This window comes from Topomyia yanbarensis, chromosome 1 (genome assembly GCF_030247195.1).
Source record: "Topomyia yanbarensis strain Yona2022 chromosome 1, ASM3024719v1, whole genome shotgun sequence".
In the NCBI taxonomy this organism is placed as follows: domain Eukaryota; kingdom Metazoa; phylum Arthropoda; class Insecta; order Diptera; family Culicidae; genus Topomyia; species Topomyia yanbarensis.
This window is the reverse complement of record NC_080670.1, coordinates 201,217,981-201,245,354: the sequence shown is the minus strand read 5'-3', so window position 1 is coordinate 201,245,354 and position 27,374 is coordinate 201,217,981. Positions and strand designations below refer to the sequence as shown.

The 27,374-nt window shown below is 42.6% G+C and overlaps 4 protein-coding genes across 5 annotated transcripts in view; all 4 read left to right on the top strand.

The window, feature by feature from the left end:
- Positions 1 to 13,222, top strand: part of LOC131687880 (zinc finger protein 664-like) — a 151,574-nt gene extending 138,352 nt beyond the window's left edge. The window contains exon 3 of one of the 2 annotated variants that reach the window (XM_058972071.1): positions 11,689 to 13,222. In XM_058972071.1, the coding sequence (XP_058828054.1) occupies positions 11,689 to 12,754 (1,066 nt within the window). In that variant the 3' untranslated portion in view covers positions 12,755 to 13,222. Of the gene's footprint in view, positions 1 to 1,133; positions 3,096 to 11,688 lie in introns of those variants that run through there. The other variant, XM_058972067.1, reaches the window with a different exon arrangement.
- LOC131688075 (zinc finger protein 624-like) overlaps positions 1 to 27,374 on the top strand; it is a 170,005-nt gene that overhangs the window by 136,379 nt on the left and 6,252 nt on the right. The window lies entirely within an intron of this gene.
- LOC131676166 (zinc finger protein 239-like) lies at positions 15,257 to 16,225 on the top strand. The gene has a single exon (XM_058955286.1). The coding sequence runs from the start codon at positions 15,257 to 15,259 to the stop codon at positions 16,223 to 16,225; it is 969 nt and encodes a 322-aa protein (XP_058811269.1).
- Positions 17,056 to 24,976, top strand: LOC131688084 (zinc finger protein 227-like). Its single transcript, XM_058972236.1, has 2 exons — positions 17,056 to 17,076; positions 23,369 to 24,976. Exon 2 carries the CDS (start codon positions 23,475 to 23,477, stop codon positions 24,858 to 24,860), a length of 1,386 nt encoding a protein of 461 aa, XP_058828219.1. The 5' UTR covers positions 17,056 to 17,076; positions 23,369 to 23,474; the 3' UTR covers positions 24,861 to 24,976.

The window sequence follows — 27,374 nt, the reverse complement described above, 5'->3', positions numbered from 1 at the left end:
TGAGTTTCGCGCTATCACAACAATTTTGTAACTATTTCTGATGGGAACGATATTCCATGATTTGTTGGTGAGATGAAAAATTCGAACATAAAGTATGCAGAGTTGCCAGTTACATCAAATCGGTCGGAATTCGAGCAAAATTGGATTGAGATTTGATAGATTTGTTGTAATTTCTTCTATTTTTTTTAAATAATGTTCGATTTGTTAGCAAGTCGTTTAAATTTTCTAAAAATACCGGAAAAAATACGAATTCATGCCAAACTGAACGGAGTATAAAATGTATTCTGGAGTGACGTTCCCTTCGACTATTTCTCTAGAATGGACAATTACTAAAAATAACGGAAATAATGGATTTTGTGAAAGCAATCTGCGCCATAACCAAGCAGCGAGCGTTGCTAGGACTGCCCCATTGTCATCCAATGAACTGCGTCACACGTATAAAAATGGAACATAGGAAGGAATTTTCCCCTTAGTTTGTGTTCTGACGTCGTAGGCATAACAACTGCTGAATTACATGTCAGCTCGCATTCTTCGATGGCATGACCACGAAATTCAGCAGGCACTGAAAGCGTTTAATTCCAGTGATGCACTGTATACCACAGAAAATACAATGACCACCCACCACAGAAAAAGCAAAACGCTCTTCGTTTCGGAGTTGAATAAACGGATTTCAAGTGTGCGCTGGTAATAAGGGGTTGCTCGGTGCGAGAGAACCGCGCTCTCTTGTGGTCAGAGAAATTCACCACGGCGCGTTCCAGAGTGCACTGTGGTGAATACACTGAAGTGTGGACTGGCGTTTGCGCTTTGGTTCCTTTTCCTCTGGCAAACGGTAGTACGGGTGCGATAGACGATTTGATAAGCACTGATTGTTGTATTGTATAAAGGAGACGGTGTTGGTTTATTGAATTCTTATATTATGATTTTTTGCTGATGATTTCATACGATTTCGATTTTTATTTCGTAAAACTTTCTTGCAATTTTCCCCAACCTGTCCGGCAGACGTTATTCACCCACCCTTATCGGATCAATGACACGAGAACAGCTATCTTCAAGCATGACCCGTAACAATGTCACCCATCAAAGTCCTTCAGCAGAATAGTTCTAATAGTCGACGAATTCTCTTTTTGTTCCAGCCACTGCGACAACCAGCCGCTGGATGGTGATGGCACCAACGGTGAGAGCTCGAACAAATGTGACCTACCCAGCAGTTCACAACAGCCATCCTTCAAATGTGACACCTGTGGCAAAGAATTCCGACTCAAGCGACAGTTGCAGCGACATTTGAAAACTCACAGTCAAGAACGTCACTATCGGTGCAGTGCCTGTGGCCGAACATTCAGGATCAAGTACCAACTCGTCCTGCACATGCGGCGTCATGCTGTCGATCGGCCGTTCCGCTGTGAAACCTGCGGGGAAAGTTTTGTACTGGAAATTTTGCTGGAAAATCACCGGAGAAAACATACTGGAACCCAGAGGTTTAAGTGTGACGTTTGTGGCAAAGGATACGATCAAAACAGTCAGATGAAGGCTCACATGAGATCCCATTCGAGCGAACGTCCCCACAAATGTGACCAGTGCGATAAAAGTTTCAAAAATAAGAAATCGCTACGGTTTCACATTGCCGGCCATACGAACGATTTTCCCTTCAAATGTGAGGCATGTGGTAAAGCATTTTCCATCGATAAAAAGTTACAACGGCATGTGAAATGTCATAATAAGGAACTGCTCTATCGGTGTAGCATTTGTGACAAAGGATTCCGATTGAATTCCCAGCTTAACAAACACCTGCGTTGGCATACTGGGGAATGTCGGTATCAGTGCGGAATTTGCGGAAAAAGTTTTGCCGATGAACGCTATCTGGGAATTCATACGAAGATACACACGGGTGATCAGCAGTACAAGTGTGAAGTATGCGGAAAAGGATGCAGTTCCAACAGTAACTTTGTAGCTCACATGAGATCCCACACGGGCGAACGCCCGTACAAGTGTGACACATGCGATAAAACATTCGCCACCAAATATTCCCTGCAGTATCACAGTGGGATACACGCGACGGAACATCCCTTCAAGTGTGACACTTGTGGGAAGGGATATTCCATCGAGGTACAGTTCAAGCGACATGTGAAAATTCATAGCGACGAACGGCTGTATCAGTGTAGTATTTGCAGCAAAGCATTCAGGATTCATTCGCGCCTTGTCACACACATGCGGCGGCACACTGGTGAACGGTCGTGAGAATGAAAAAGTAGGTGGCGCTTTGATTGGATCTATTATATTTTATTTCACAGAATATGTCATTGGAGCCTTCTAGCTCTTTGCAACTTTTTGAATGTAGTATTAGGCAATCCATTAGACGTTAGTTTGACAATTCAGCGTTGGGTTCTGTCAACAAGTCTACTCCTGCGAACAGAAAAACTTGTCCGACAAACAACTTTCGTTAGTCCGATTCGTTTGATGTTGGATCAAATCAACGATATTGTCGGACGTCGCACCCCTCAGAATAACGTCAGAATAAGTAAACAAGAAATAATCAGCTGATCAGAAACGTCTCATGGATTGCCTAATTAGGTTCTTTACTGATACAGTCAACCTCACTTTTCTTGACAGTTCACTTGTACTGTTTACATGGACGTAGAAAATTTTGTGGACGACTAAATTTGCTCAAAGGAAAACGCAAAGATTTTTTCTAAACAGTACAAGCGAATTGTCAAAAATGAACACTCGAGTTCATTTGTGACGTCACCGTAAAATATTCAATAGGAAAAAGAAACTTCAGCTCTCCTAACAAGGATCACTGGTGGTCCACTAATGTGGACACGTGATTGTCATACACCCCCCCCCCCCACCCTCATTATCCCATCAAATCCAATTGTGTATCGATCACACAAATATTTGTTTTTAAATAGAATTTTACATTCTACCGCATATAATTTGGTAGGACAAAAATGGAACCAAAGTAAAATAGTGTAAACAATAAATGCCATAAAAGCTAGATTGACACCAACTTGCCACATAATTAGGTTGAAATTTTTCAATGTTAATTATTTTAAGAAACAAAAAAAGGAATCGGAATTATAATATTAATAAACGCGTGTGAAGTGTGAAAGCATTACAGTGCTACTTTTCATTAAATAAGAGCAAAAGAACATCCATACTGCATTACGACGCTGAATCCCTCTGGATGAAGCCATCTCTAGCGTTTGTTTACCATTTATCTGTCAGTGTCATTCTAATCGAGTTCGAGAAAAAATCGAAGCGATTTTCTTCGGATTGAGTGCTTTTGACAGGTCTCGTGCTCGATTTATTCATTTTTCAGTCGTTTTTCGTTGAAAGTTTCCCCGACGCCTACTGCGATTTGCCAAGAAGTTTTTCAGCACTCACTCGCCACGAATCACAAAGCTGATTTTTTCATGTGTTTCTTCTATGTTACTGCGCTGTGGTTGAGTACAAAAACTCATATATGGGTAGGAGAGGCATACTTTGATCGTCGTTTATTAGCTCGGCCCTTTGTTTATCTTTCATTAGAAAAACTTGGCATTATTTTGTTCGAAGTATTTCTTACAAAAGTTGCTGCCTGTAAGCAAATACATGATCAGGGCCTGCGGATACCGTGGGTAGTATGGGTAGTACTACCCACTCGAGACTAAGAGAGAGAAAATACCCACTCGAAAGTTTGGAACAAACTAAAACCTGAAACTTTTTTACATTTTAACGACTTTCAATTAGCTTGAGTTTACTGGGTAGGGAAAGTTATGAAAATTTGAGTCATAGTACTCAAGTGAGAGCAAGGGTGTGAAGTATACAGATCGGAAAACTAGAAGTGGCAGAGTCATTAGAAGCTTAATATCTTACGGGCTTAACTTTTGTCTTCTGCTGATGAGGGTCGAGCTTAGGCAGCATAACTACGAACCACTCGAGTTCGCCAGCATGTCCCTTGGCATAGACAGACTTGTCCATGTTTACCGTGGGAACCGACCTGAATTTAACCGCATGTTCGACTTGCGCACAAAAGGCATGCGTCTGAAATTCTCTATGTACAATAATTTCTTTTTTTTATTGCAAATTTCTTTTGGCTTACAATTTAAATTTCTTGAAAATATAGGGGACTAGGCGCACGACCAGACAACATGTTTTATGTTGCGATAATCGTCACCATAAGCGCAGAGACCGCTCTCCACGGCCCCACTATACCGAAGATGCTACGTATAATGACTGGACATGACCCGAGATATCGTCCGAATGAAGTCACGAGCCTTATCCATCCCCTTGAACCAAGAGGATGTTCGTCTTTGGGATTACTAAACTTCCATTGTTCCACGAAATTTGCCAATTTTCGAGCGTCCTCTGATAAGAAATTCTGAAAGGCTCGTCGTTGAAGCTACGCGTTCTTTAATGAACGTCACCTTCTAATGACAATCTGTTTGCCTTTTCTCGTTACTATTCTAATCTAAGTGTTCGCCTTCTCATTACCCGGAATGGAATAATGCAAAAAAAAAAATCAAACTAAGGTAATTTGATATAATTTTTCAGATAAAGAACTAAGGAACTCCCATGTTTCCCCCAAAAAATTCAAGGAGTGCTTTCAATGCTTCATCGAATCTTTGAAACTGTAACGATGTGGACATGGTCGTTGATGGGTAAATATAAAACCATCAGTTTTGTGGGGAGAATGTTTGACTGTAGATCTATATGGAATGCTGTTGTCGCCGAACAAGGATTCTTGGTTCCGTGTATTCCGATCAACGGTTTAGTAGAATACACAACGTAGAACCTAGCCACCAGATGAAACATCATTTTTCTCGTGAATCCGTCGACAAACCGGTGCCAATAACCGTGTTTTCAGCATTCAGTAAGTTTTTCATTTTCGTTTCAAACGTTGCTCATATTCGGAAAAAAAATCGGGCGATCCGACATTTAATCAGACATTCATTCTGAGTGCTCTCTACCCACCACGAAGTGGGAGACCGTCCACTGCTGTTGGCGCCGGATCTCGTTTCATTTGACCTTTAATCGCTGTGTCGATAATCAAGCCAGTATGTACCTTGTATGCTTCCACCGGGGGAATTTCTTGTTTGTTTCGGATATAGTAGACGCGTAGCTGTTCCAATCAATACGCTTAGCCACGTTAGTGGAGTAGTCACGATCATATTGAAATTGTCGCGAATATCATACAGTCAGATAGATCGGTTATCAACGTGAAGACAACTCTATGGCATACCGTGGAAGTTGAAGTCTTCTTGAACCAGCTGAGGTTTCAATTATAGAGGAACAATATCTGCCATTGATTCGGACTTAACAACCGGCAACTCTCAGGCCTTTACCAGGCAGCTTAGGAGAGGAAATGATTTTCCTTTTTTACCGGAAATTTATAGGCACATTACAACATGTCCCCTCATTGGGATTGTCAGACTCTCGCTCTTTAGTGGACAAGGGAGCGTAGAAATTAGTCGTTGTTTCTACGTTCGCAATAACGGAATACTCTGAGGTACAAAAAGGCGAACAGGTAGACGAACCCCGTTCAAAGGAATCCGTTCAAAGGAACAAAGTTTGGAAGAATAGATCCGGCGAAAGGCTCGTCCTGAGACTGATTGAAAATAAGTTCTTACACTCCTCGATTTATGCTGAACGCATTGCTTGCAAACCAGAATTTTCACTGACAGAAGCAAAGGGTTTCGGAAGGAGCCAACCCCATATTTCGCAATTAGGGCCCCTGTTGGAGACAACACCATTGATCTCTACTTCCCAGGCGGGTACGTAGACAAGATACTTCTTCGACTTCGAATACGGCCGAGTGCTGTTTAGTTAGTTTACGCGATATATCGATGATGTTAAATGGGTTATATTCTGTTCGGAAGTAGACCTTCCAGAGCCCTGTTGTATTAGATGAATATAATTTATATCGAAAGGAGATTTATCGGTATTGATGCCATCGGATAAACAATCAAATCGACCTCCTTTGAGCCAGAGGGGCTGTCTGTAGTCGGAGATACCTTCCATTAGTCAACACTATCATGCGGGCTTCATTACCCACGCAAAGAAAAGGTTTTATCGGAGGAAACAGAAAATTAATGCCACGAAATTTAAAACAATGTGAAACATTTGTAGTATCAATAATAAATAAACTTATTTTCGCTGAGCCGTCGGTCACACAGCTCGTTAACGAAGGGTATTTCCAAATAGCCACCAGGTATTATCGGGAATTTTTACTTACATTTACAGTTCAGACATGGTGTACTGAATGTTCGTCCCCACGAGTAGGAATCACTCCGAATCTTACTACCCCCACTCGGGAAAAAAAATGTTTCGGCGGCCCTGTACATGGTACCCTTCGAGTTGTTGCAATTTGATCCTTTCTGTGCCCCTTCCGCGGACCTCCAGCAGATACCGGATTAGCAAACTGAAATGTGATTCATTTTCACATACATTATTAAATTAGGTCAATCATCGAAAGGAATAAGAAAAGGAAGCACTATGGGGGGAAAGCTTCTAACGTGGAAATGAAGGATTAGGTGACCACTTGAAAGGGTAATAACTCACCTAGCAGTGTAGTTTGCTGCACGAAATTTTTACCAATCCATTTCACACAAGTTTATAAATTGATTAGACTCAACATTTTTTTTTTAATATTCACAAAACATTTAACTGTGGTGGTAGTTTGAAGGTTAATAATTTTAGTAAACTGCAAACTCCAAAAAAAAAATTTCATTTCAAACACTATTTGAATTAGTAAATCAAGAATATTATTGTTCCTGTTTTTCCTAGGTGGAATGAAAATACTGATCAAATTTTATCCGCAGCATTTGCTGAAGTTCAAAATATTCTAAAAATAATAAAAAATATAAGTGAAACATTTTTGTGGAAATTTCGGGTGTTACAATATGTAGGGGAATCCGGGGCTGTTCGGACTTACTTAAGCAAATCGCCCTTTTAGGTGGATAGATGTGAAAAAAGTTACCGGTCAAAAGTCCTAATGGTTAGTTTGAAACCTCAGCTACATTGTGGTTCCATAAAAGGTGCATTTACACCACTCAATGGCAGCGCTAGGCGACGATTTGCAAACCTCTACGTTTTTTCATCCTTTTACAATGTTGGAGTAATTCGAACCTCCCTACGGAGCAATTCAGACCCTAATTTTTTTACAATGGAATTATGTTTACCTATGAATTAGTTACAAGAGACACTTAATCTGATATGTCACAGCTGTCGATTGGCGGCCCATGTATTTTCTTTACTGTGGCGTGTGCAATGATGTGCGCAGCCGCAAGCCGCTGAACGGTGGTTGACGGAATAGGGGGTCCGAATAGCCCCGTACGCTCATACAAAAGTGGTGAGCGTCTCGAAAATATCACTGTTTTCAACCAAACAAAAATCATTCCATAAAGTAAGAGCCTCAAGCTTTCCAAAACACGTACCTTTTATTTTTTTCACTTTTATTTGTTGATTAAATCACGGTTTTCCGTTATAATGATTTTTGTTTTGAGAATGGCAAAATAACGAAACACGTTGTATCTCCTTTCTACAAAGAACAAAGAATCAACTTCAACTCTCAAAATTAATGTTTCAGAATAGCGGTTCCACGAATAAGTACGATAGTCAAAAAGCCTTGTTATTTTCTGAGAAATCGAGGGGGTCTGAGTTACCCCCACTGTCTTAATACTCCAAAATGTACCTGAGTTCGAATCTTTTTTAGAAAATACGCACTTACTTGGAGTACCAGCGAATGACCTCTTTAGCTCCTTCCAATACAGCACCACACTTTTTTTCTGTTTCCACCAGAAAGCAAGCACTAACACAATCACATACTCTGCTAAAAATCACTTGTTCATTCTTTTTGGAGGCATTCACACCAATCTAATTCCAGCCCACAATAAACGGCAGGCTCCAACGATACATAATAATTAATTTCCTTCACCACAGCCCACTACGATCAATCCTTCATCGAGCGGTGCTTCATCCGAACACTGAGTGAACTCACAGTACACTCACGCAGCGGACCACTCTCGCCGACATAACAGCGAAAAGCAACAAGCCTACTGAGCACGTTCAAACACGTCGCGCTTGCAATGCATGATGGCTGTCGAGATATCCATTCTCAGCCCAGCGTATTTGAACATAGCACAAACACTTTACTCCAAGCTTTACTCTGCTTTGGAAATTTGAACTTGGATTTGGATAGGCACAACACTTTCTTACTTTCTTCATTGCGCTACGGCAGACTGAATTCTTTCTGCACAATGACAGAACGCCGCCGCGAGTAGATCACGTACCAATCGAACCGAATATACACGATCGGACTCATTTTTCGATTCGAAAAACAAAAAAATACTTAACACTTTAGAAAGATAAGTTTAATATTTCAAAGGGTTATACGTTTTCCACGAATACGCGCTGCTTTCCGCGAAGCAATAAATAATCCGAACCGCAACGCTATCGTCGATGAACTGAACGCAAAAAAAAAACATCGCCGGTGAGAGGTGCGCAACTGAGTGCTTCGCTGATGGTGTGCAACTGCGAACTGTGCGTATGGATTTGTGTGCTCTCTGCGCAGGTAAAGATCCCAGTCAAAAAAAGGCGGATGAAGATTGTCAGGCGAGTTGAATATTTTGACGTTTTACTCTATTCGCCTGTGTTAATTGCCCCAAGGAAAAAATACAATTTGTGAATGCGATTTAAACGCATTTTCAGTACCTGGACAAATTTTCTGGCGGCTGAAATGGACTTGTTTGTTTTTCGCGTTTCTCTAACATGGCGGTTCATGTTTGGCTTAAAATTATTTTTTAAACAATTCGCGTATTCTCGCTCGCTTGTAATTTTTTTTCTAGTGCACTTCATTTAGCCAACTATTGTGCTTTTCACCGAAGATTAGCATGCGACGGAATCAATTCAAAATCGCGAAAGAATTGGAAATATACCCTGTTAGCTCTATCTGCCCAGTTTAGAACAAACATCTTGCAATATATAGGCCCTGTTGGTCAGGCATCGGACGGTCATGAATTGACAGTTCATGCATTTATTAACCCCTTCACTACCGGTTGAGCGAAAATCGGAAATTATTTGTTACTATTTTTGGTACCCATTTAATTTATTGTTTAGTGTGCCTTTTTGATTCCTAACTCGATTCCTTTGTATCCTCTTAAGTTTTTCCTTGGTTCAAGACCAATAGTCGCTCGAACACTTCATATAAAAATCAATTCAAATTACATTTTTGTAGCTTTGCGGAATTGAAAAGGTTAAATCTTAAAAATGGCGGTTTCGCAATCTTGTCGCGATCTTGTCGCTATCTTGTTTTTTCGCTATTTTTGCTAATTTCCAGTGATAACCACAATAATGTCGAAAATTGTGGAATCGTGTGTAAATATAGTAGAACCAGATCACTAACCTAAAGGCTTAACGAAAGTCAGATTGCGGTAAGTTTTGGTGTGCAATGCCAATTTCACCATTGATTCTATTTGTAGTTTGTCGGTGATTACATAGTATGCTGATAAGTTTAGTTAAGAGCGATTAAATGGCGCGTTCCGTGGGTGATTGGAGGGCGAATAGGGCGGCAAAAAATGACGGCGACGAATCGCCCGAATGTTGCATTTGCCGGGAAATTGAAGGGCAAGTAGCGCATTCGAGTTGGCAAATAGCCCTCCGTTAGACAACAAATTGCCCTTTCTGACTGGGATACAGTGTAAACAATACACTCTAAAGTATTTCTACCCTTATTTTCAAGAGAAAAATAACCCAATGGGTCATTTTCTACAGCGTTTTTTTCCGTGATGCAATTTGAACCGGTTCTATATATTTTTCTTAAAACTGCTCTGGAACGCCATGCATTCACCAAAACAGTATCCAGTAACAGCGTTCGAGGATGACCGTCCCACGATTTCACCATACCCGTTCAGCCGATGCTATCTAATAGTCGCCGAATTGTTCTCTTTTTGTTCCAGCCACTCCGACGGCCAGCCGGATGGTGATGATGCCGATCTCAAAAATCCCACCAAATGCATCATTTGCGATCAACAGTTCCTTACGGGGTCCGATTTCAGGCGACACATGCGTACCCACAGCGAGGCAGCACCGTACGGTTGCGACATTTGCGGGAAATGCTTCTATCTTAAAACCGTGCTCGTTGAACACAGAAAAACGCATACCGACGAGCGCCCGCACAAATGTGACGTATGCGGTAAAAGTTTCAAAATAGTTCACGCTCTACGATATCACCGTTCAAAACATGTCACGGAACGTCCTTATGAATGTGACACTTGTGGTAAACAATATGCCCTCAAAGAGCAGCTCATCCGGCATGTACGTTGGCATACTCGTGAGATTCACGAGCGAACATCGCTTTGCGATGTATGCGGAAAAATCATAGCAAGCCTGGAAGTTCATATGAGAACTCATACTGGAGATAGGAAACACGAATGCGATGTTTGCGGCAAAAGATACACTTCACGCAACATTTTACTAGCACATGTGAAAACCCACACCGACGAACATACACCCAAATGCAACATATGCGGCAAAAGCTTCCCCACGGGTAGCTCGCTTTGGTTTCACCGGGCGGTACACGCGACGGAACGTCCATTCAAATGTGACACCTGTGGCAAACAGTTCGCCCTCGGTATACAGTTCAAGCGACATTTGATAAGTCATACCGAAGAACGCCAACATCGGTGCAGCATTTGCGATAGGGGCTATAAGAAAAAATCCGATCTCGTCCGACACATGCGTGGGCATGTGCAGCCTCTTCATTGCGACACCTGCGGAAGGCGTTTCGGAGATGAACGGCATTTGAAAAGACACTCCGGACTGCATACTGTCACTAGTACGTACACGTGTGCTGCCTGTGGTAGAGGGTATAGTTCGGTCAAAAGATTGGATAATCACGTGAGAATGTATCACACGGAGGGTAAAAGCTTCGAATGTGATGTGTGCGGAGCGAAGTTCGGGTTTCAAAGAAGTCTTACCATTCACAGGAAGATTCATTCGCGATAAAGTTTTTGCACCTTTCCTTAATTTACGAACTCAGCCAGTTTACTTAACTTTTAGTAAACATGTGTAAGACAAATGCTACAAGAAAAGTTATAGAGTGCAGAATTTAATTTTCGAATAAATAAGTGCAAAATACATAAGTGTAAAAATATGTACGAATACCCGTTAAAACGTTATTGTCGTATGTTCGAGTCCCAGTCATGAAGGGTCCTTAGTGTGTAACCCGTCAGGGTAACGATTTAGTACTGGGTGGAAATATACCTATTTTTTTGTTACTCTCTCCGTAGAGTGTATTTGTTTACGCAACATTGAGCTCACCGCTGTTGTTGTACCGTACACATTAAGTTGTAAACTTTTGTTCATTTTCGCGTTTGTGAATGGTTTTCTCGTACAGATAGGTGTAGTAAATTTTGTTTGAGATTTGTGCATACGTAACATTTTAGGTGGACCACCGCTCTCCTCTAGCTGCATTAGGTGTGCTGATTAGTTATCCTCCAACAACCTTTGTCCTTCGACATGTACTGGAATTTTTTTTGGAATGGAATGGAATATTTTCAAAAATTACATATGATTCTACTAACAAGCCAATCCAAACACACTTTGATACTATGCCGAGAACAACGTTCCGGGATGACCGTCACCCTTTCCCACGAAAGCCGTGTTAAGCCGATGATCTAATAGTCGCCGAATTGTTCTCTCTTTTTGTTCCAGCCACTTCGACGGCGGCGGCGATGAAAGCGACGACCTCAACAAACCCACCAAATGCATCATTTGCAATCAACCGTTCACTACGGTGTCCGATTTCACGCGTCACATGCGTACCCACGCCGAAGCAGCACCCTACGGTTGTGACGTTTGCGGGAAATACTTTTACCACAAGACCGTGCTCACTGAACACCGGAAAGCGCATACCGACGAGCGGCCGCACAAATGTGACGCGTGCGGTAAAAGTTTCAAAATGATCCGATCGCTACGGTATCACACGGCGGTGGAACATGCGACTGAAAATCCCTTCAAGTGTGACACTTGTGGTAAAGAATTTCCAGTCTTTGTAAAATTCAACCGGCATCTGAAAATTCATAGCAACGAACGTCAGTATCGGTGCAGCATTTGCGATAAAGAGTACAAAACCAGTTCCGAACTCAGCAATCACATCCGTTGGCATGTGCGACCTTCCCGTTGTGAGATATGCGGAAAAAGCTTTCCCGATAATCGACGATTGATAAAGCATATGGCAGTTCATGTTGAAAATAACAAGAATACTTGTGACGTTTGTGGTAGATTTTGTAGAACAGCCAACAATTTGGCAGTTCACATGAGAGCCCACACTGATGGCGAACTTCCGCACAAATGTGATATATGTGGTAAAAGCTTCAACAAAAGCGGAACCCTACGGTACCACCGTGGGATGCATGCAACGGAACATCCCTTCCGATGTGACACTTGTGGCAAAGTATTTTCTCTCAGTGTACAGCTCAAGTACCATCTGAAAACTCACACCGTAGAACGTCAGTTTCGTTGCAGCATCTGTGACAAAGCGTTCATGGTTAATGCCCAACTTGTCATACACATGCGTGCTCATACCGATGAACGTCCGTTCAAGTGCGAAATCTGCGGTGCAGCGTTCCGAGCCAAGTACAGTCTTGAACGTCACAAAATCTGTCACTCAAACACAGTTGCCTCATCTTTCGAGTGTGCTGTATGCGGAGCAAAGTTCAGCATACGACGAAGCCTGAACTATCACAGTAAGGTGCACGCGGAGGAAACTTTCTCGTAATGTGAAATCTTTGACGAAAAAGTCTCTGTTTGGGTAAATTTCGCGTAGAGTGTAGCAGGTCAGCAACTTTTAAATAGCATTTACAACGACATTAACACCTATTCGATAGCCATTTTTACGTATTTTTAATGCTTATTGGATTTCTGAGCAATTGGGTCATTAAGCCATATACTGTTTTTCATTTTATTGATAAAGCTGACGCTAAGGATACGTATTCGAAGGATTACGTTAAGAATATGTAATTTTTTCACTTTTTTGTACGCAAAATAGCAAATAAAAATCATTAAATAAAATTAAATTATCACGACTACACCTTCCAATGAACTACCTTGATCCCTATCCTTTTGGTGGGATAACTGTCAAAAATGCTAACCCACGTGGATAAATTCACTGTCAAGGAACATACATATTGTTATATTTAAAAAGATGAGATCTATCGGTCTATGAAATGAAATGATAAATTTATGCTTCGTTTAATGACCCAATTCATAAGTTACGCAAAGAGAGAAGTCAAAAAACCGCTCGAGCTTTTGGGTTCTGTATGTATCATTATCTCTCTACTATACTAAAAGTATAAGATCTGGCAAGCAGCTAAGGTTAGAATCTTTAGGTTTCAAAGTTAAGTTAAAGCGGCATTAACTTTAAGCAAAAAACTGTCAAAAGGTAAAATAAAGCATACAACTTAAAGTTCGTCGTTTTGAAATGTCCGAACTCCGTTCCGACTGTGGACACAGACCTGGGTACAGATGCTATTGAGGTTATCACTCGAAATTAGTAAAATAGCGAAAAACAAGATGGCTACACTACCATTTTGTTAGATTTCTCCCTTTCGACCCTGCAATGTTATAAAAAAAATAATTTGAACCTTCGAACATCAATCAAATTGAATTCGAAGGGGTGAAAAATTTTGCATCACGTGTTCCTGGTACTGAGCTTAACTGTTTGATTTCTAATATCTTAACCTGCGGAAGGGTTTGGGTTTTGAAAATACCCACACCATTTCGCAGATTGGCTACACTTAACCAACTCTTCCGTTACAACGCCATCCATCTCGACGACGTTAGCCGGAATGTACACGCGATATTCAATATTAAAGCGTGGATCATTCACGGTTGCGTTCGCTTGTTTCTGAACACGAAATTTATCCATGTTAACGTTAAACATTTTGCACACCCTAGCGGAATGGGCAGTCAGACTCTCAGCACTGATTTGCGACACTCTTAAGGGTTTGCCTTTAGAGCCAAACTGATCGCCTGGACGGTTGTTATAGTGTAAAACACGCGGAATATTATACATAGTTGGGTGCGGCATTTTTGAGCCCAGTACCAGAGCTTGTACTAGATTCCAAACCAGAACTCAGAAGGATCGAAAGAGGTAGGGGGAAAGAGGAATTCTAGTTAGAGATTTAAGTTTTCGATATTACACCGGTTTAATTATTCAAGGGAGTGACGTAGTTGCCCATGTCGTCCTCGTTAAACATTGGAACAGCAGAAGTCACTGTTACCAAGAAATAAAATTCAATAAAAACCAAAATGAAGAAGCTACAAATCAAAATAAAATAAAAGCAAAAACTGTTCTGCTGCTTACTGGAACGTCAGTTGAATGGCGCAAAGGAGCAGTATCACAAGCACTACCAAAACCACCCAAAGCACGTCGCCTAACACCGATGAAGAGGGAAAAAACCGAGATAGCGCATTATGCGTACGATGCATTTGAACTTCAAACCCGGAATGTACGGGAGTCGTTGTCAATTAATTGGACTTTACAACTAATAGAGCGCTTGTTGGTCAAAAGATGTAGAAACAGTAATAACCATAATATATTTTGTTCAAGGATTTTTGTACAGTCGTGATTCGCTGGTTGGACATTTTTTAACTGAACCGCTTTTTAGTTGGACATCTGAACGCCAAAATCTCGTGTCAAATTGACTTTGACAATCAATCTGACAATATTTAGAGATGTGAATAGATGCATTTACACTGCGACATCACCCACAATTTTACCAAAACCTGCTCAGCCAACGAACTAATAGTCGACGAATTGTTTTCTTTTTGTTCCAGCCACTCGCACAATCAACTGAATGGTGATGATATCGGCCTCAAACTACCCCTCAGCTGCTCCATCTGTGATCACCAGTTCGGTGCCCTGTCCACTTTTAAATCACACATGCGTGGCCACACTGAAGGAAAACCCCATAATTGCGACATTTGCGGGAAATGCTTTCGCCTGAAGACAACACTCATTAGACACAGATTGACGCATAGCAGTGAGCTGCCACATAAATGCAACATATGTGGTAAAGGATTCAAATTAGGCACGTTGCTGCGGTATCACAATGAGATACATGCGACGGAACGGCCCTTTAAGTGTGACACCTGTGGCAAATCGTTTTCCCTTCTTGTCAAGTTCAAGGCACATCTTCTCACTCACAGCACGGAACGTAATTTTCGGTGCAACCTTTGCGAAAAAGGGTACAGAATCAGGGCGCGGCTTGTTCGACATATGCTTACCCATAATCCCGAGCCTCGTGAGCCCATTGAGCGACCGTTCACTTGCGATATCTGCGGAAAAGCCTTTGCAAGAAAAAAACAAATAGAAGTTCACGTGACTACTCACACCGCAGATAGGAAGTTCAAGTGCGATATTTGTGGCAAAGGATTTATTATACAAAGACTTTTAACTGATCATATGAATATTCCCAGCGGTAAGCGTCCGCACAACTGCGACATCTGCGATAAAAATTTCCTCACAAGAGCTTCGCTACGGTATCACAAATCGACACATACGACAGAGCGTCCCTTCAAATGCGACACTTGTGGAAAAGCATTTTCCTTCAAGGAAAGCTTAAGGGCGCATCTGAAAATTCATAGTAACGAACGTTTTCATCGGTGCAGCATTTGCGACAAAGGGTTCATAAAAAATGCCGAGCTCGTTAATCACATGCGTGGGCATGTGCGAACAGTTCATTGCGACGTATGCGGAAAAAGTTTTGCAGATGATAAAAGTTTGAAAAATCACTCACGGGTACATACTGCCGACGATAGAGACTACAAGTGTGGTATCTGTGGAAAAAGCTTCCACACACAAACTTTGCTGCGGTATCACGGTGCGGTACATGCGACGGAACGTCCCTTCAAATGTGAAAAGTGTGAAAAAGCATTTCCCCTCGAGATGGCGCTCAAGCGACACATGAAATATCACACCGAAGAACGACCGTTTCCGTGCAGTATTTGCAGTAAAGCATTCAAAAATAATGGCGATTGCGTCAAACACATGCGCTGTCATACTGACGAACGTCCACATGAATGCGAAATTTGCGGTGCAGCTTTCCGAGATGGTAGAGCTCTTAGAAGTCACAAGACGTGTCACTCAGATGCCGCTGCTGCTAAACTTTTCGAATGTGCTGTATGCGGAGCAAAGTTCGGTGTGAAACGAAGCCTCACCCACCACAGTAAGGTTCACTTGAAGTGAAAAAAGTTTTTCACCGACGCGTCGGTCGCCATTAATAACGAGGGATTTTTTAATAACGTGTAATCATTGACAAAACTTCTGTTTGGATAAATTTCTTGTAGCGTGTAGTGGATGAACTATGATTCGTTTCTTTTAGGCTAGATATTTATCTTTATTTTAATTCAAGCAAAACATTGTATGACAAAAGATACAATAAAGCATTTCACTAAAAGTAAACCGTTCTCAAATTGTTTTCAACAAATTTTTATTGTGCATCGTACGTCGTACAATACTTGTAACCCTCCAGGGTAACAGTTTTACAGTGAATGGAAAAATACATACGTTTGTACTATACACTCGGTAGAGTGTATTGTTTATGCAACACGTCATGCCGTCGTGGTCATGCCACATCACCGCTGTTCTGTACCGATCGTAGTTAGCAGCAGATTTCGTTCATTTTCGCATTTGCGAACGTTTTTATCGTTCTAGTTATGTGTAAAATAATTGTTTGCCGGTTTGTGGACGAATAACTGCCAAAAACGAGTGCTGAATTTACTATTTACTGGTCGCTGACAACAGCAAAAGTGGGAAGTTGTTTATATTGCGCGAGTAAGAAAAACCCCAGTTAGTTTCGCATCCTGTGTGGGTACCGATCGGTTTTTGTACTTCGTGAATCGTGGCAACCCCGTTGTGTACAGTAAAAGTTTATTTTTTGCAGCCATGGCGAAAACAGTAAAGTACCCACTGAGACGCCTAAAAAAATTGTAACAAAATCGTTCAACATGGGTCCAACGAATACTTGAACGCCGTCCAACGGTTGGTCCAACGAACGTCCTTCATTGGGCGATTTGGGAAGCAACCGTTCCTAGGGGGTAATAACGCCATCTGCCCAACATAGTCATCCTACGTTAGTCCAATGCATTGAACGTTTGTTCAAGGTACGTCGGACATTATCAACGGGGTGTTGCTGACGAAAATAGTTATGTCAAAATAAGGGATATTAAAGGCATTACGTGTACAAGACGATAGAGGCCGCTATTGTGGCACGTAAAAAGCTGGAGACAACAGCGACCGCAAGGCAAGCATCGGTTTGTGAAGAACAGGAATGTATTGGTAGAAGAGTAAGCGAGAAAGTATAAAGAGCTGCCGCCTGTGGGTGGAATTTGTTTGCTCCAGTGAAAGTGAATTAGCGAAAATGGGCGAAGCGAAACTTTTGATCGCAAAGCTGAACGGCAGTAATTGGCAAAAATGGAAAGTGTGGGTGTGTCGAGATGCTTTTGGTTCGTGATACTTTGCGGGTACGTCATCGAAGGAGAATTGCGTGAAGAACCTAATCGTACCGCAGTAGGATGGAGTAGTGACGACAGCAAAGCGACGATAATTTTGCTGCTCGAAGACAGTCAGTTGTCGCTAGCGAAAGATAGTGTTTTTGTACGTGATGCGTATAATGCTGTGAAAAGCTATCACCAAAAATTCTAATCTCGTGGAAAACGATAACGTCGAAAAGCATTTGCGTGACGAATTATTCGATCGTCTAGATGCTGCTGGTACAACTTCCCAGTAAAGTTCAGCCGGAATTTTGACTGGTTCTAGTTCGTATTCCGGCTCCAGTGACACAACCGATTCTAGATAGAATCGGTTGTGTCGCTGGAGCTGAAATATGAACTCGGACCAACCAGTATTCCGGCTCATTTTCCAGTTTAACTTTACTGGACTTGGATAAAGATTCCAAGATGTGTATGTTGCTTCGGAGTCTCCCTTCCTCGTACAATGGCCTGAAAACCGCGTTAGACAGTCGGTCAGATGACGACATATCCCTCGATGTTGTTAAGTTGAAGCTCGTGGATTAATATAATCGACATCTGGAGAGAAAAGACGGTGAGATCTGAAGAAGGTAAATAAGTAATTGATTCTCGAACCCGCCATTTCCGCAAGAAAGAAGGTCATATCAAGCGGAATGCCCGCAAATTCTTTGTAACACCCAAGAAGGATAAGGAATCTACTAAAACCGGCAGTGATGCATTCGATAAGACCAAAACTGCTCACAGCGACTTACGAAGTTTGCTTTCATCGTCGGAGAGACTAAATCGTTGTTTAGCTCGTTTAAAGAATATTCTGAAGGCTACTTTACGATGGCAGATGGTAAGAAGACACAGATCCTAGGATAAGAATATGGTGCAGTGTACGGTGTCTACGGAGCCGGGGAAACGATAAAAATCGATGTAAACAAAGTGCAATAGGGATTCTTAGGGGTGTGCGGGTTAAGGCATATTCTGATGCAGATTAGTACCGTGAGTTAATATCTCAGTCCTTTTCCAATTTTTAGACCCGAAACTATTGAAAAAAACAATTTTTAGTTTGTTTCCTTTTAGGACAATAACACATCCAAACCCATGCGACTTGAACGACTCTATAGGTTGCCTTATCAGATCTACCATAGTTTGCAGATGAAACTTGGAATGGCAGGCTGTTAGCGGATTGACAAAGTGCCAGATCATGCTGTGTGGGGTGCTGTCCCGGTTAACAATGAGGCGAACGAGATATTTGCTGATACGTCATTTAGTCGGACAACTGTCAGTTTGTTGGTTGAATTTAATTTGGTTTTTTTAATTTAAAAATCAGAAAATAATAATTAAGGTTTAAGAATGATATGAGTGTACTCACAAGGACACCTGCTATCAATAAATGTGAAAAACTGGCACAATTTTTCCAAATTAAAGATCCCTATTCGTGTCCGGACTCTCTACGAACATAATTTTGGTTGGATAGATGGGACGGAAGAATTACTGTGTGAAGTTTTATGATGACGGATGTGAAATAGTGAACACCTGAGGGTGAAGCTGTTGCTACGGAATCTCGTCATGGTGGATTGTATTATTCGAGAGTGACGGAATGCCGTCGTTAACCACGTCAGCGGGTCTGCACCGAGTTGATGGTCAACATCAATGGCACAGACGACTTGGTCATCGTGACTGGGCTGCCGCTGAACATATCTTTAAGGAAGACTTGGCTACCGGAATGAGGGTAAGTGATTGCGGATTGAGATTGGCTTGTGAATGCAGCTTTACTTGCAGACTATCCATATTTTAAACATTGTTGACACTGACCAATATGGGCCGATGGAAAACGTTGCACCTAAAGCTGCTGAGATAATCGAGGACTTCGTGCGATAGTTCGAAAATAACTTTGACCGAAAGCAGCACGTGCTTAGATCTGATGGAAGGAGCGAAATCAACAACACGGACAGTTCTAGAAGTTCTACGAGCAGGACAGTATACAATCGCAGTTAACTACCCCCTACTACGCGGAACAGAATGATGTTGCTGAATGGAAAAACAGACCACTGACGGAGATGGCTACGTGTTGGTTGTTGGTCGACGCTGGAGATAGAGAAACGGTACTGGTGCGAGACTGCAACGATTGCCGTCGAGATCTGTATCTGTTTGGTGGTGAAGGAATCTCCTAACGCAAGAAAATTAACAGCAAAGCCAGGAAGCTAACGTTTGTCGTCTACGCTATGGAACATCGATTTGTGGATCTTGATATGCGGCCTTATTCTGCGCGGCGCGTGACGTGAGGTGACTAAACTCACCTCACTTTACGTGACTTTTTCACCCGATTCTGTGAGTCGACTCCGCTGAGGCGAGATTCCCCATTACGGCTAAAGGGGCGTCTCACGTCACCCGAAGTGACTCTTCAGAATTGGGTGACAAAAGTCACGTAGAGTGAGGTGAGATTGGTCGTCTCTCGTCACACGCGGCGCAGAATAGGGCTGATGGACTTGATTACGGTGAGCCGTGACGCTCGTCGTTTCTTCATCGGTAAACTTCCGGGAATGAAGCAGAAAGATGAAAACGAAATTCAGCTGATTCCATTCAAGGAGGAAGCGCTTGAAGATTCAATTACAGAAGACTATAACGCAATCGAAGATATTGAAGCGTTCACAAGTTTGAACGCTACAACATCCTGTGTTGCGCGAGGATGTACGAACTGGATGCTCACCGTCGAAACAAAACGCGGTAGCTGGTTCCGCTGCCGGACGGACAGAAAGCTATCCGTTCTGAATCCAAACAAAAATTAACCAAATGAAGAGAATCAAGTCGTGAAGCATAATGCCAATGGTTGGTTGCATAGGATTACACTTAGCGATGCGGTGTCGACGTGGAGGTTGTGTTCGCTCCTGTTACACGTTAAGCACAATAGCGGCGGATAGCGAGTTCGTTCGTCAGCTTGATATCAAGACATCCTACCAGAACGGGTCGCTTGAGGAGGAAGTATTCATGTGACAGACACCGGATATTGCAGCAAGTTCAGCGATCCTCGGGAGAAGAATCAAGGTACCTCGTGAACGTGATTGGACCGCGGCGGAGCGAGTACTCCGATACTTGAAGGGGCGAAGAAATACTACCACTACCGTTGTGTTCGTGTAGATATTTGAAGTAAATTTTGTTGTAAAATTGTATATGAATTACACAGGGCGCCCCTCGCTGCAAAAGTGTGTTGACTATGCTTTACCATAGCGATGACAGCTATTCAGTGGGGTGGCTTTTTCATGTTGGTTGTTTTGGTTGAGTGCGGACGGCGATTATCGAGAAGATGTGGTGCTGGAAGCTAATTATAAATGAGTTTTGCACTTCCCCGGCTAACCGCAAGGGATCCAAAGCACCTGCCCCTTACGCTGTAGAGGATAAGTCGAACGAGCCTGGCTCTCCTTTACAGCTAAAATTTAAGGAGAGGGAAGCAGATAGATCACGGGATTCGCGTGAGAAGATTGCGGTGTCTTCAGGGATTCTTTGCGGGGAGCCGAAATTCAGATGGAAGCATCTTGGCCGCCCTGTTATCTAGGGTCCGCCGGGCGAACAAGTGGAAAAAAATGGTCCAGCCAGCGTCAATCGTGTGTGAATCTCTCGTCAATGGAAGTCGAGTATATAGCGCTTAGCGAAACTTGCCAGGAATCAACCTAATATTTACCTTGTCCTTAACCTTTCTCCTTTGGTGACTTGCTGTTGGCGGATAGACGAGGAATTTCTTCCGCACATGCAACCGTCAGGCACGGACACGATTCGATCACACTCAGGCAGATTTCATCCCGCAAACAAACGTTTTTCACCGAAAACTTTTCTTTCCGCGAACTCGTCCTTCTTGAGGTTAGAATCGATCTATCATTTTTGGTTCGCCGGGCAACCAAAACAAACCCCATGCCTTCCACCACCACCGCTTGCTGAATAGCAGCATTCAGCACTAGTTTTTTGCGGCAGAAGGAGAATTTTAGCCTACTTACCTACTCTACATTTTTATTTACGAACATAGAACAAATATTGTCCAACCTAGCTAGACTAACAATAACGTTCAAATTCAAGCAAAAAAATTAGATGAGAACCAGAACCAACATAGTGGATAGTGGTGAGTTATGTTGCACAAATATTACACTCTACAGAGTGAACAATGCAAATTTGGGTATTTTTCCACCCAGTGCAAACTTACAAATAATTGAAATTTCCGTAAAGACTGTATCGAGATATCTGACGTTTAAAATACACCCTCCCCTCAGGCCCAGAAGCGGTTTGTTTGCCTCCCAATTTCTACGTTAAAGCAGCACAATACCAATCCAGCCGGATAAGTCTATGGGGAATGAGCTATCTACATACTTTTGTATATGTAGTAGGGTTACTGCTCCCTAATTCATCTTAGCTCCTCTATTCATCTCACCCATTTGAACACATTAGTTAGAGCAGTATCTGATATCTCTATTCAACGTATTAGCTCAAATGGTAGGATGAATAAGGATACGTTGTACTCGACTTTTCGCTTCGCTCAAACGCGAGCATTTTACGTTTTCTAAGCAAAATTTTTAACTGTACTGCTTCTTCGGAATGAAGCAAAGATGATGATACCTATTTAAGCGTAATCCAGTCACTCTAAGTCGAGTTATCAACGAAAAAGTGTGACATCCTGACTAATAAGATAAATAAGGGCTCGTTTACCCTACATTGAAATATTAGTGAGAATTTTATTATGCTGCGCGTTTGAGTCTCATCTTTCGTTTGTTTACTTTTTTGTACGGTTTAAATTCTTCACTTCCAAAATATCGCTCGCTGATAACAAAGCGAAAATTAAGGCTGGCACGGTATACATGGCGGATGCGAAAATTGGAGAAGAGTTTTTCATAAGAGATTTTTCTAACCCGAAGAGGCGAATGACCTTAAGGTTAAAGCTCTATAATCGAAATAAAAAAAGCTGCAACAAGAGCCCGAAAATTAAATTCGCGAGTTTCGCATTTCGATTGACGGCGGATCCTATGTGAAGGAGACCACTTAAACCTTTCCACGTCCATAATATTATCCTGCCGTCGTTGGTGGAGATGTAAACGATGCGGACAGGTCGATTCAAGTAGATAAATATGGTCGAAAAGTCTACTTGCTACACTACCGCAGCTATAAGCGCGGAAATCTAACGATTTGGACGTCTGCAGATAAGGTTTCTGAACCCTTTCACAATTTTGGCTGGATTTAGTATTTGTGCACTGCGCCAAAACAACTCTCAATTTGCTCACAGAAAAGGCGAAAAAATTTCGTTGTGAAAGATATCACTTTCTGCCCAAACTATTCGGTCCTTCGAATATATTACTGGGCGATTGTGGAGATGGTGTTATTAATGACTGGCAAAGCAACTGAAAATATGTAGGAGATCGAATGATTTGGTCTAAAACGTCTGTAACTTCTCAATGGAGGGTGGGCATGTCGGGTGTTCGTCGAACGAACATCCAACGCCTTGGACTAACGTAGGCTGACTTCTTACTGGGTTGATGACGTAAACAACTATTGTCACGATAAAAAATTTCGACATATTACGAACTATCGCTAACTATGGTAATATTATCGCCACTAGGGCACGTAAAACTCACGCCGCGATTTGTATGTAGCCAGTTTTGCGCGAGTTTGTTCCTTATAGCACATATTCTGAATCAATCAGTTTACCACTATTGTGATCGAAGCAGAAGGCATGTTCGGAATAAATCGAAATTCGTGCAGTCTTCCCTAAACTGTTCTTTGATGACATCCTTCTATCAAAATAAATTTATATCGACCATATCGTCAACAATTTCATCAAAACTCGTTCAACCAACGAACTAATAGTCGTCGAATTGTTCTCTTTTTATTCCAGCTACACGGACGATCAACTGAATGGTGATGATATTGGCCTCAAACTACCCCTCAGCTGCTCCATCTGTGATCACCAGTTCGGTGCCCTGTCCACTTTTAAATCACACATGCGTGGCCACACTGAAGGAAAACCCCACAATTGTGACATTTGCGGCAAATGCTTCCGCCTGAAGTCAACGCTCAGAAAACACAGATTGACGCATACCAGTGAGCTACCACATAAATGCAAGATTTGCGGTAAAGGATTCAAAATAGGATCATTACTTCGGTATCACAGTGAGGTACATGCGACGGAACGTCCCTTTAAGTGTGACACCTGTGGCAAATCGTTTTCCCTTCTTGTCAAGTTCAAGGCACATCTTCACTCTCACAGCACGGAACGTAATTTTCGGTGCGACCTTTGCGACAAAGGGTTCAGAATTAGGGCTCGGCTTGTCCGACATATGCTTAGCCATAATCCCAAGCCTCGTGAGCCCATTGAGCGACCGTTCAGTTGCGATATCTGCGGAAAAGACTTTGCAAGAACAAAACAACTAGAAGTTCACGTGAGTACACATATTGGAGATCGGAAGTACAAGTGCGATGTTTGTGGCAAAGGATTTTTTACACAAAGACTTCTAATTGATCACACGAAAATTCACACCGGCGAGCGTCCGCACAACTGCGACATCTGTGGCAAAAATTTCCTCAACAAAACTTTGCTACGGTATCACAAAGCGGTACATACGGCAGAGCGTCCCTTCAAATGCGACACTTGTGGAAAAGCATTTTCCTTTCAGGCAAGATTACGGGAACATCTGAAAATTCATAGTGACGAACGTCTTCATCGGTGCAGCATTTGCGACAAAGGGTTCATCAAAAATGCCGAGCTCGTTAATCACATGCGTGGACATGTGCGAACAGTCCATTGCGACGTATGTGGAAAAAGTTTTGCAGATGATAAAAGTTTGAAAAATCACTCACGGGTACATACTGCTGACGATGGTGACTACAAATGTGGTATCTGTGGAAAAAGCTTCCACACAAAAACTTTGCTGCGCTATCACGGTGCGGTACATGCGACGGAACATCCCTTCAAATGTGAAAAGTGTGGAAAAGCATTTGCCCTCGAGATGATACTCAAGCGACACATGAAATATCACACCGAAGAACGACCATTTCCGTGCAGCATTTGCGATAAAGCATTCAAAATTAATGCCGATTGCGTCAAACACATGCGCTGTCATACTGACGAACGTCCACATGAATGCGAAATTTGCGGGGCAGCATTCCGAGATGTTAGGACCCTTAGAAGACACAAGACGTGTCACTCAGATGCCGAGGCTAAACTTTTCGAATGTGCTGTATGCGGAGCAAAGTTCGGTGTGAAACGAAGCCTCACCCACCACAGTAAGGTGCACTTGAAGTCGGAAAGTGTGCCACCGTCGGTCGCCGTTCACAACGAGGGACCTACTAATAATGTTGAATCATTGACAAAGCCTCAGTTTGAGTGAATTTCTTGTAGCGTGTAGTGTATGAACTTTGATTAATTTCTTTTAGGCTAGGTATTTTTCTGTATTTTAATTTTAACTTTGTATGACAAAAGATACAATAAAGCATTCCAGTTTCCTTTCCGTCAAATATTTATTGTTCATCGTACAATAGTTGTAACCCTTCAGGGTAACAATTTTGCACTGGGTGGAAAAATACCTGCGAATGTATTACACGGTCCGTAGAGTGTATTATTTATGCAACATTATGTTTATCGCTGTTCTGTAGCGTTTATAATTCCCTGAAGGTTTCGTTTATTTTCGCTGTTGCGCTTCCAATTTTGAAAGTTTCAAAATGGCAAACGAAAATTTGGCAGCGTCCGCCATTTTGTCCCCAAGCCGTACACCTCGTAAACAAAAAACCACACGCGACGTCAACAGAACCACTTTTTAACCAGTTTTTCTAGTGATCTGAATCGTTTCTTGAGTTTATAGCCTGTTGGAGCGAAGGAAATAAACAAATAGCTTTATTTTAGCTTACATACGTCGGTTAAATTTTAGGATTAGTTTGAGTAAAAAGCTCGACATTTGTGACTGACGCCTTCCACCAAAGTCCTTCGCCTATTGTTTAGTCTTCCGATGTTCGTGCTTCTTTGTGGCCCAATAGGTTTTCGAGCCTTTCGTACGGATCAGCTCTTCCAAACAAATGGATTCTAGAATCCGAACTCTAGACTCTGAAGTCTGGAATCTGCACTCGGGACTCTGGATTCTGGACTCTTGGCTCTCTCCTCGTGACTCTGGATTTTGGGTTCTGGTCTCTGGACTATGGACACTGAACTTTAGATTCTGGACTCTTCACTCTCGTCGCTGGATGATGGACTCTTGGCGCTGGTCTCGAATTTCTGTGCTATGTACTCTGGACTATGAACTATGGGCTCTGGTATCTGGCGTCTTGATCCTTCACTCTGAAATCTGAACTCTGGACTCTGAAGTTTAGGCGCTGCAGTCGGGTCTCTGGATTCTGAACTTTGGGCTCTCTGCTCTGAACTCTGGATGGTGGTCTCTGGGTTCTGTGCTCTGGACTCTGAACTCGAGATACTGGGCTCAGTATTTTGGGTTGAAGACTCTGATCTCTGGATTCTGGGCTCTGAGCTCTAAGATTCTGGACTTTGAACTTAGGATGCTGAGCTTTTCGTGCTGGGTTCCGGTATCTGTACTCTCGCCTCGAGATTCTGTGTTATGGTCTCTGGATTCTGGGCTCTGTGCTCTGGACTCTGGGCTCTGAACTCGAGATACTGGGCTCAGTATTTTGGGTTGAGGACTCTGATCTCTGGATTCTGGGCTCTGGACTCTGAGCTCTAAGATTCTGGACTTTGAACTTAGGATGCTGAGCTTTTCGCGCTGGGTTCCGGAATCTGTACTCTCACCTCGAGATTCTGTGTTATGGTTTCTGGACTCTAGTCTCTGTGCTCTGGAGTCTGAACTCTTGCCTCAGTATTTTGGGTTAAGTACTGAGGGCTCTCGATTCTAGTCTCAGAGCTCTGGACTTTGGCCACAGTAATTTACATTGAGGACTTTGGGCTCTGGACCCAGGATTCTTGCCTCTGTTCTCTGCACTCTGAACGCTGGACTCTGCATTCTTAGCTCTGGATTCTGAGCTTTCGCCTCGAGATTCTGTGCTATGGACTCTGGACTGTGGACTGTGTTCTCTAAGCTATGGGCTCTAGGTCTTGATTTTGGACTCTGAACTGTGGACTCTGGACTTTAAACTTTGGACTATTCCCTCTGCACTCGGGACTCTGGATTCTGGACTCCGGACTCTGGGCTCTCTTCGGGACTCTAGGTTCTGGTTGCTGGGCTGTGGAATCTCTGGTCTCTGGCTTCTGAACTCTGGATTATCGAATTTGAACTCTAGATTGTGGACCCTGAGCTCTGGAATCTGGACTCTAAACTCTGGTCTCACTATTTTGGGTTAGGTGCTCTGGGCTTTGGACTCTGGATTATGTGCTGAGGAATCTGGGCTCAGTATTTTGGGATAAGAGCTCTAGACTCTGGCTTCTGGTCTCTGGGCTCTGCCATCTGAACTCTGTACTTTGGGCCCTGAACTCTGCGCTCTGGACTCTGAACTCTGCATTCGGAATTCTGGAATCTGAGCTCTGTCTTCGGAACTTTGGGTTGTGATTGCTGCGCTATGGACTCTGCATTCTCGACACTGAACTCTGGATTCTGGACTCTAGACTCACCTCAGTATTTTGGGTTAAGGACTCGCGACTCTGGGTTCTGGTCGCTGGGCTATGGAATCTAAACTCTGGATTATCGAATGTGAACTCTGCATCGAGAATTACAGGCACATGCATTCTGTTCGCGAGATGCATACGTGGTTAATCTCAGGTTTTAGTGTGTTACAAACCTTCGAGTGGGTAATTCCCCCCTCGGTTATTTTCGAGTGGGTAGTACTACTCGTACTACCCACGTTATCCGCTGACCCTGATTACATCGCTTGTCATTTTGTGGACAACATTATCCGGGTTGATGTTC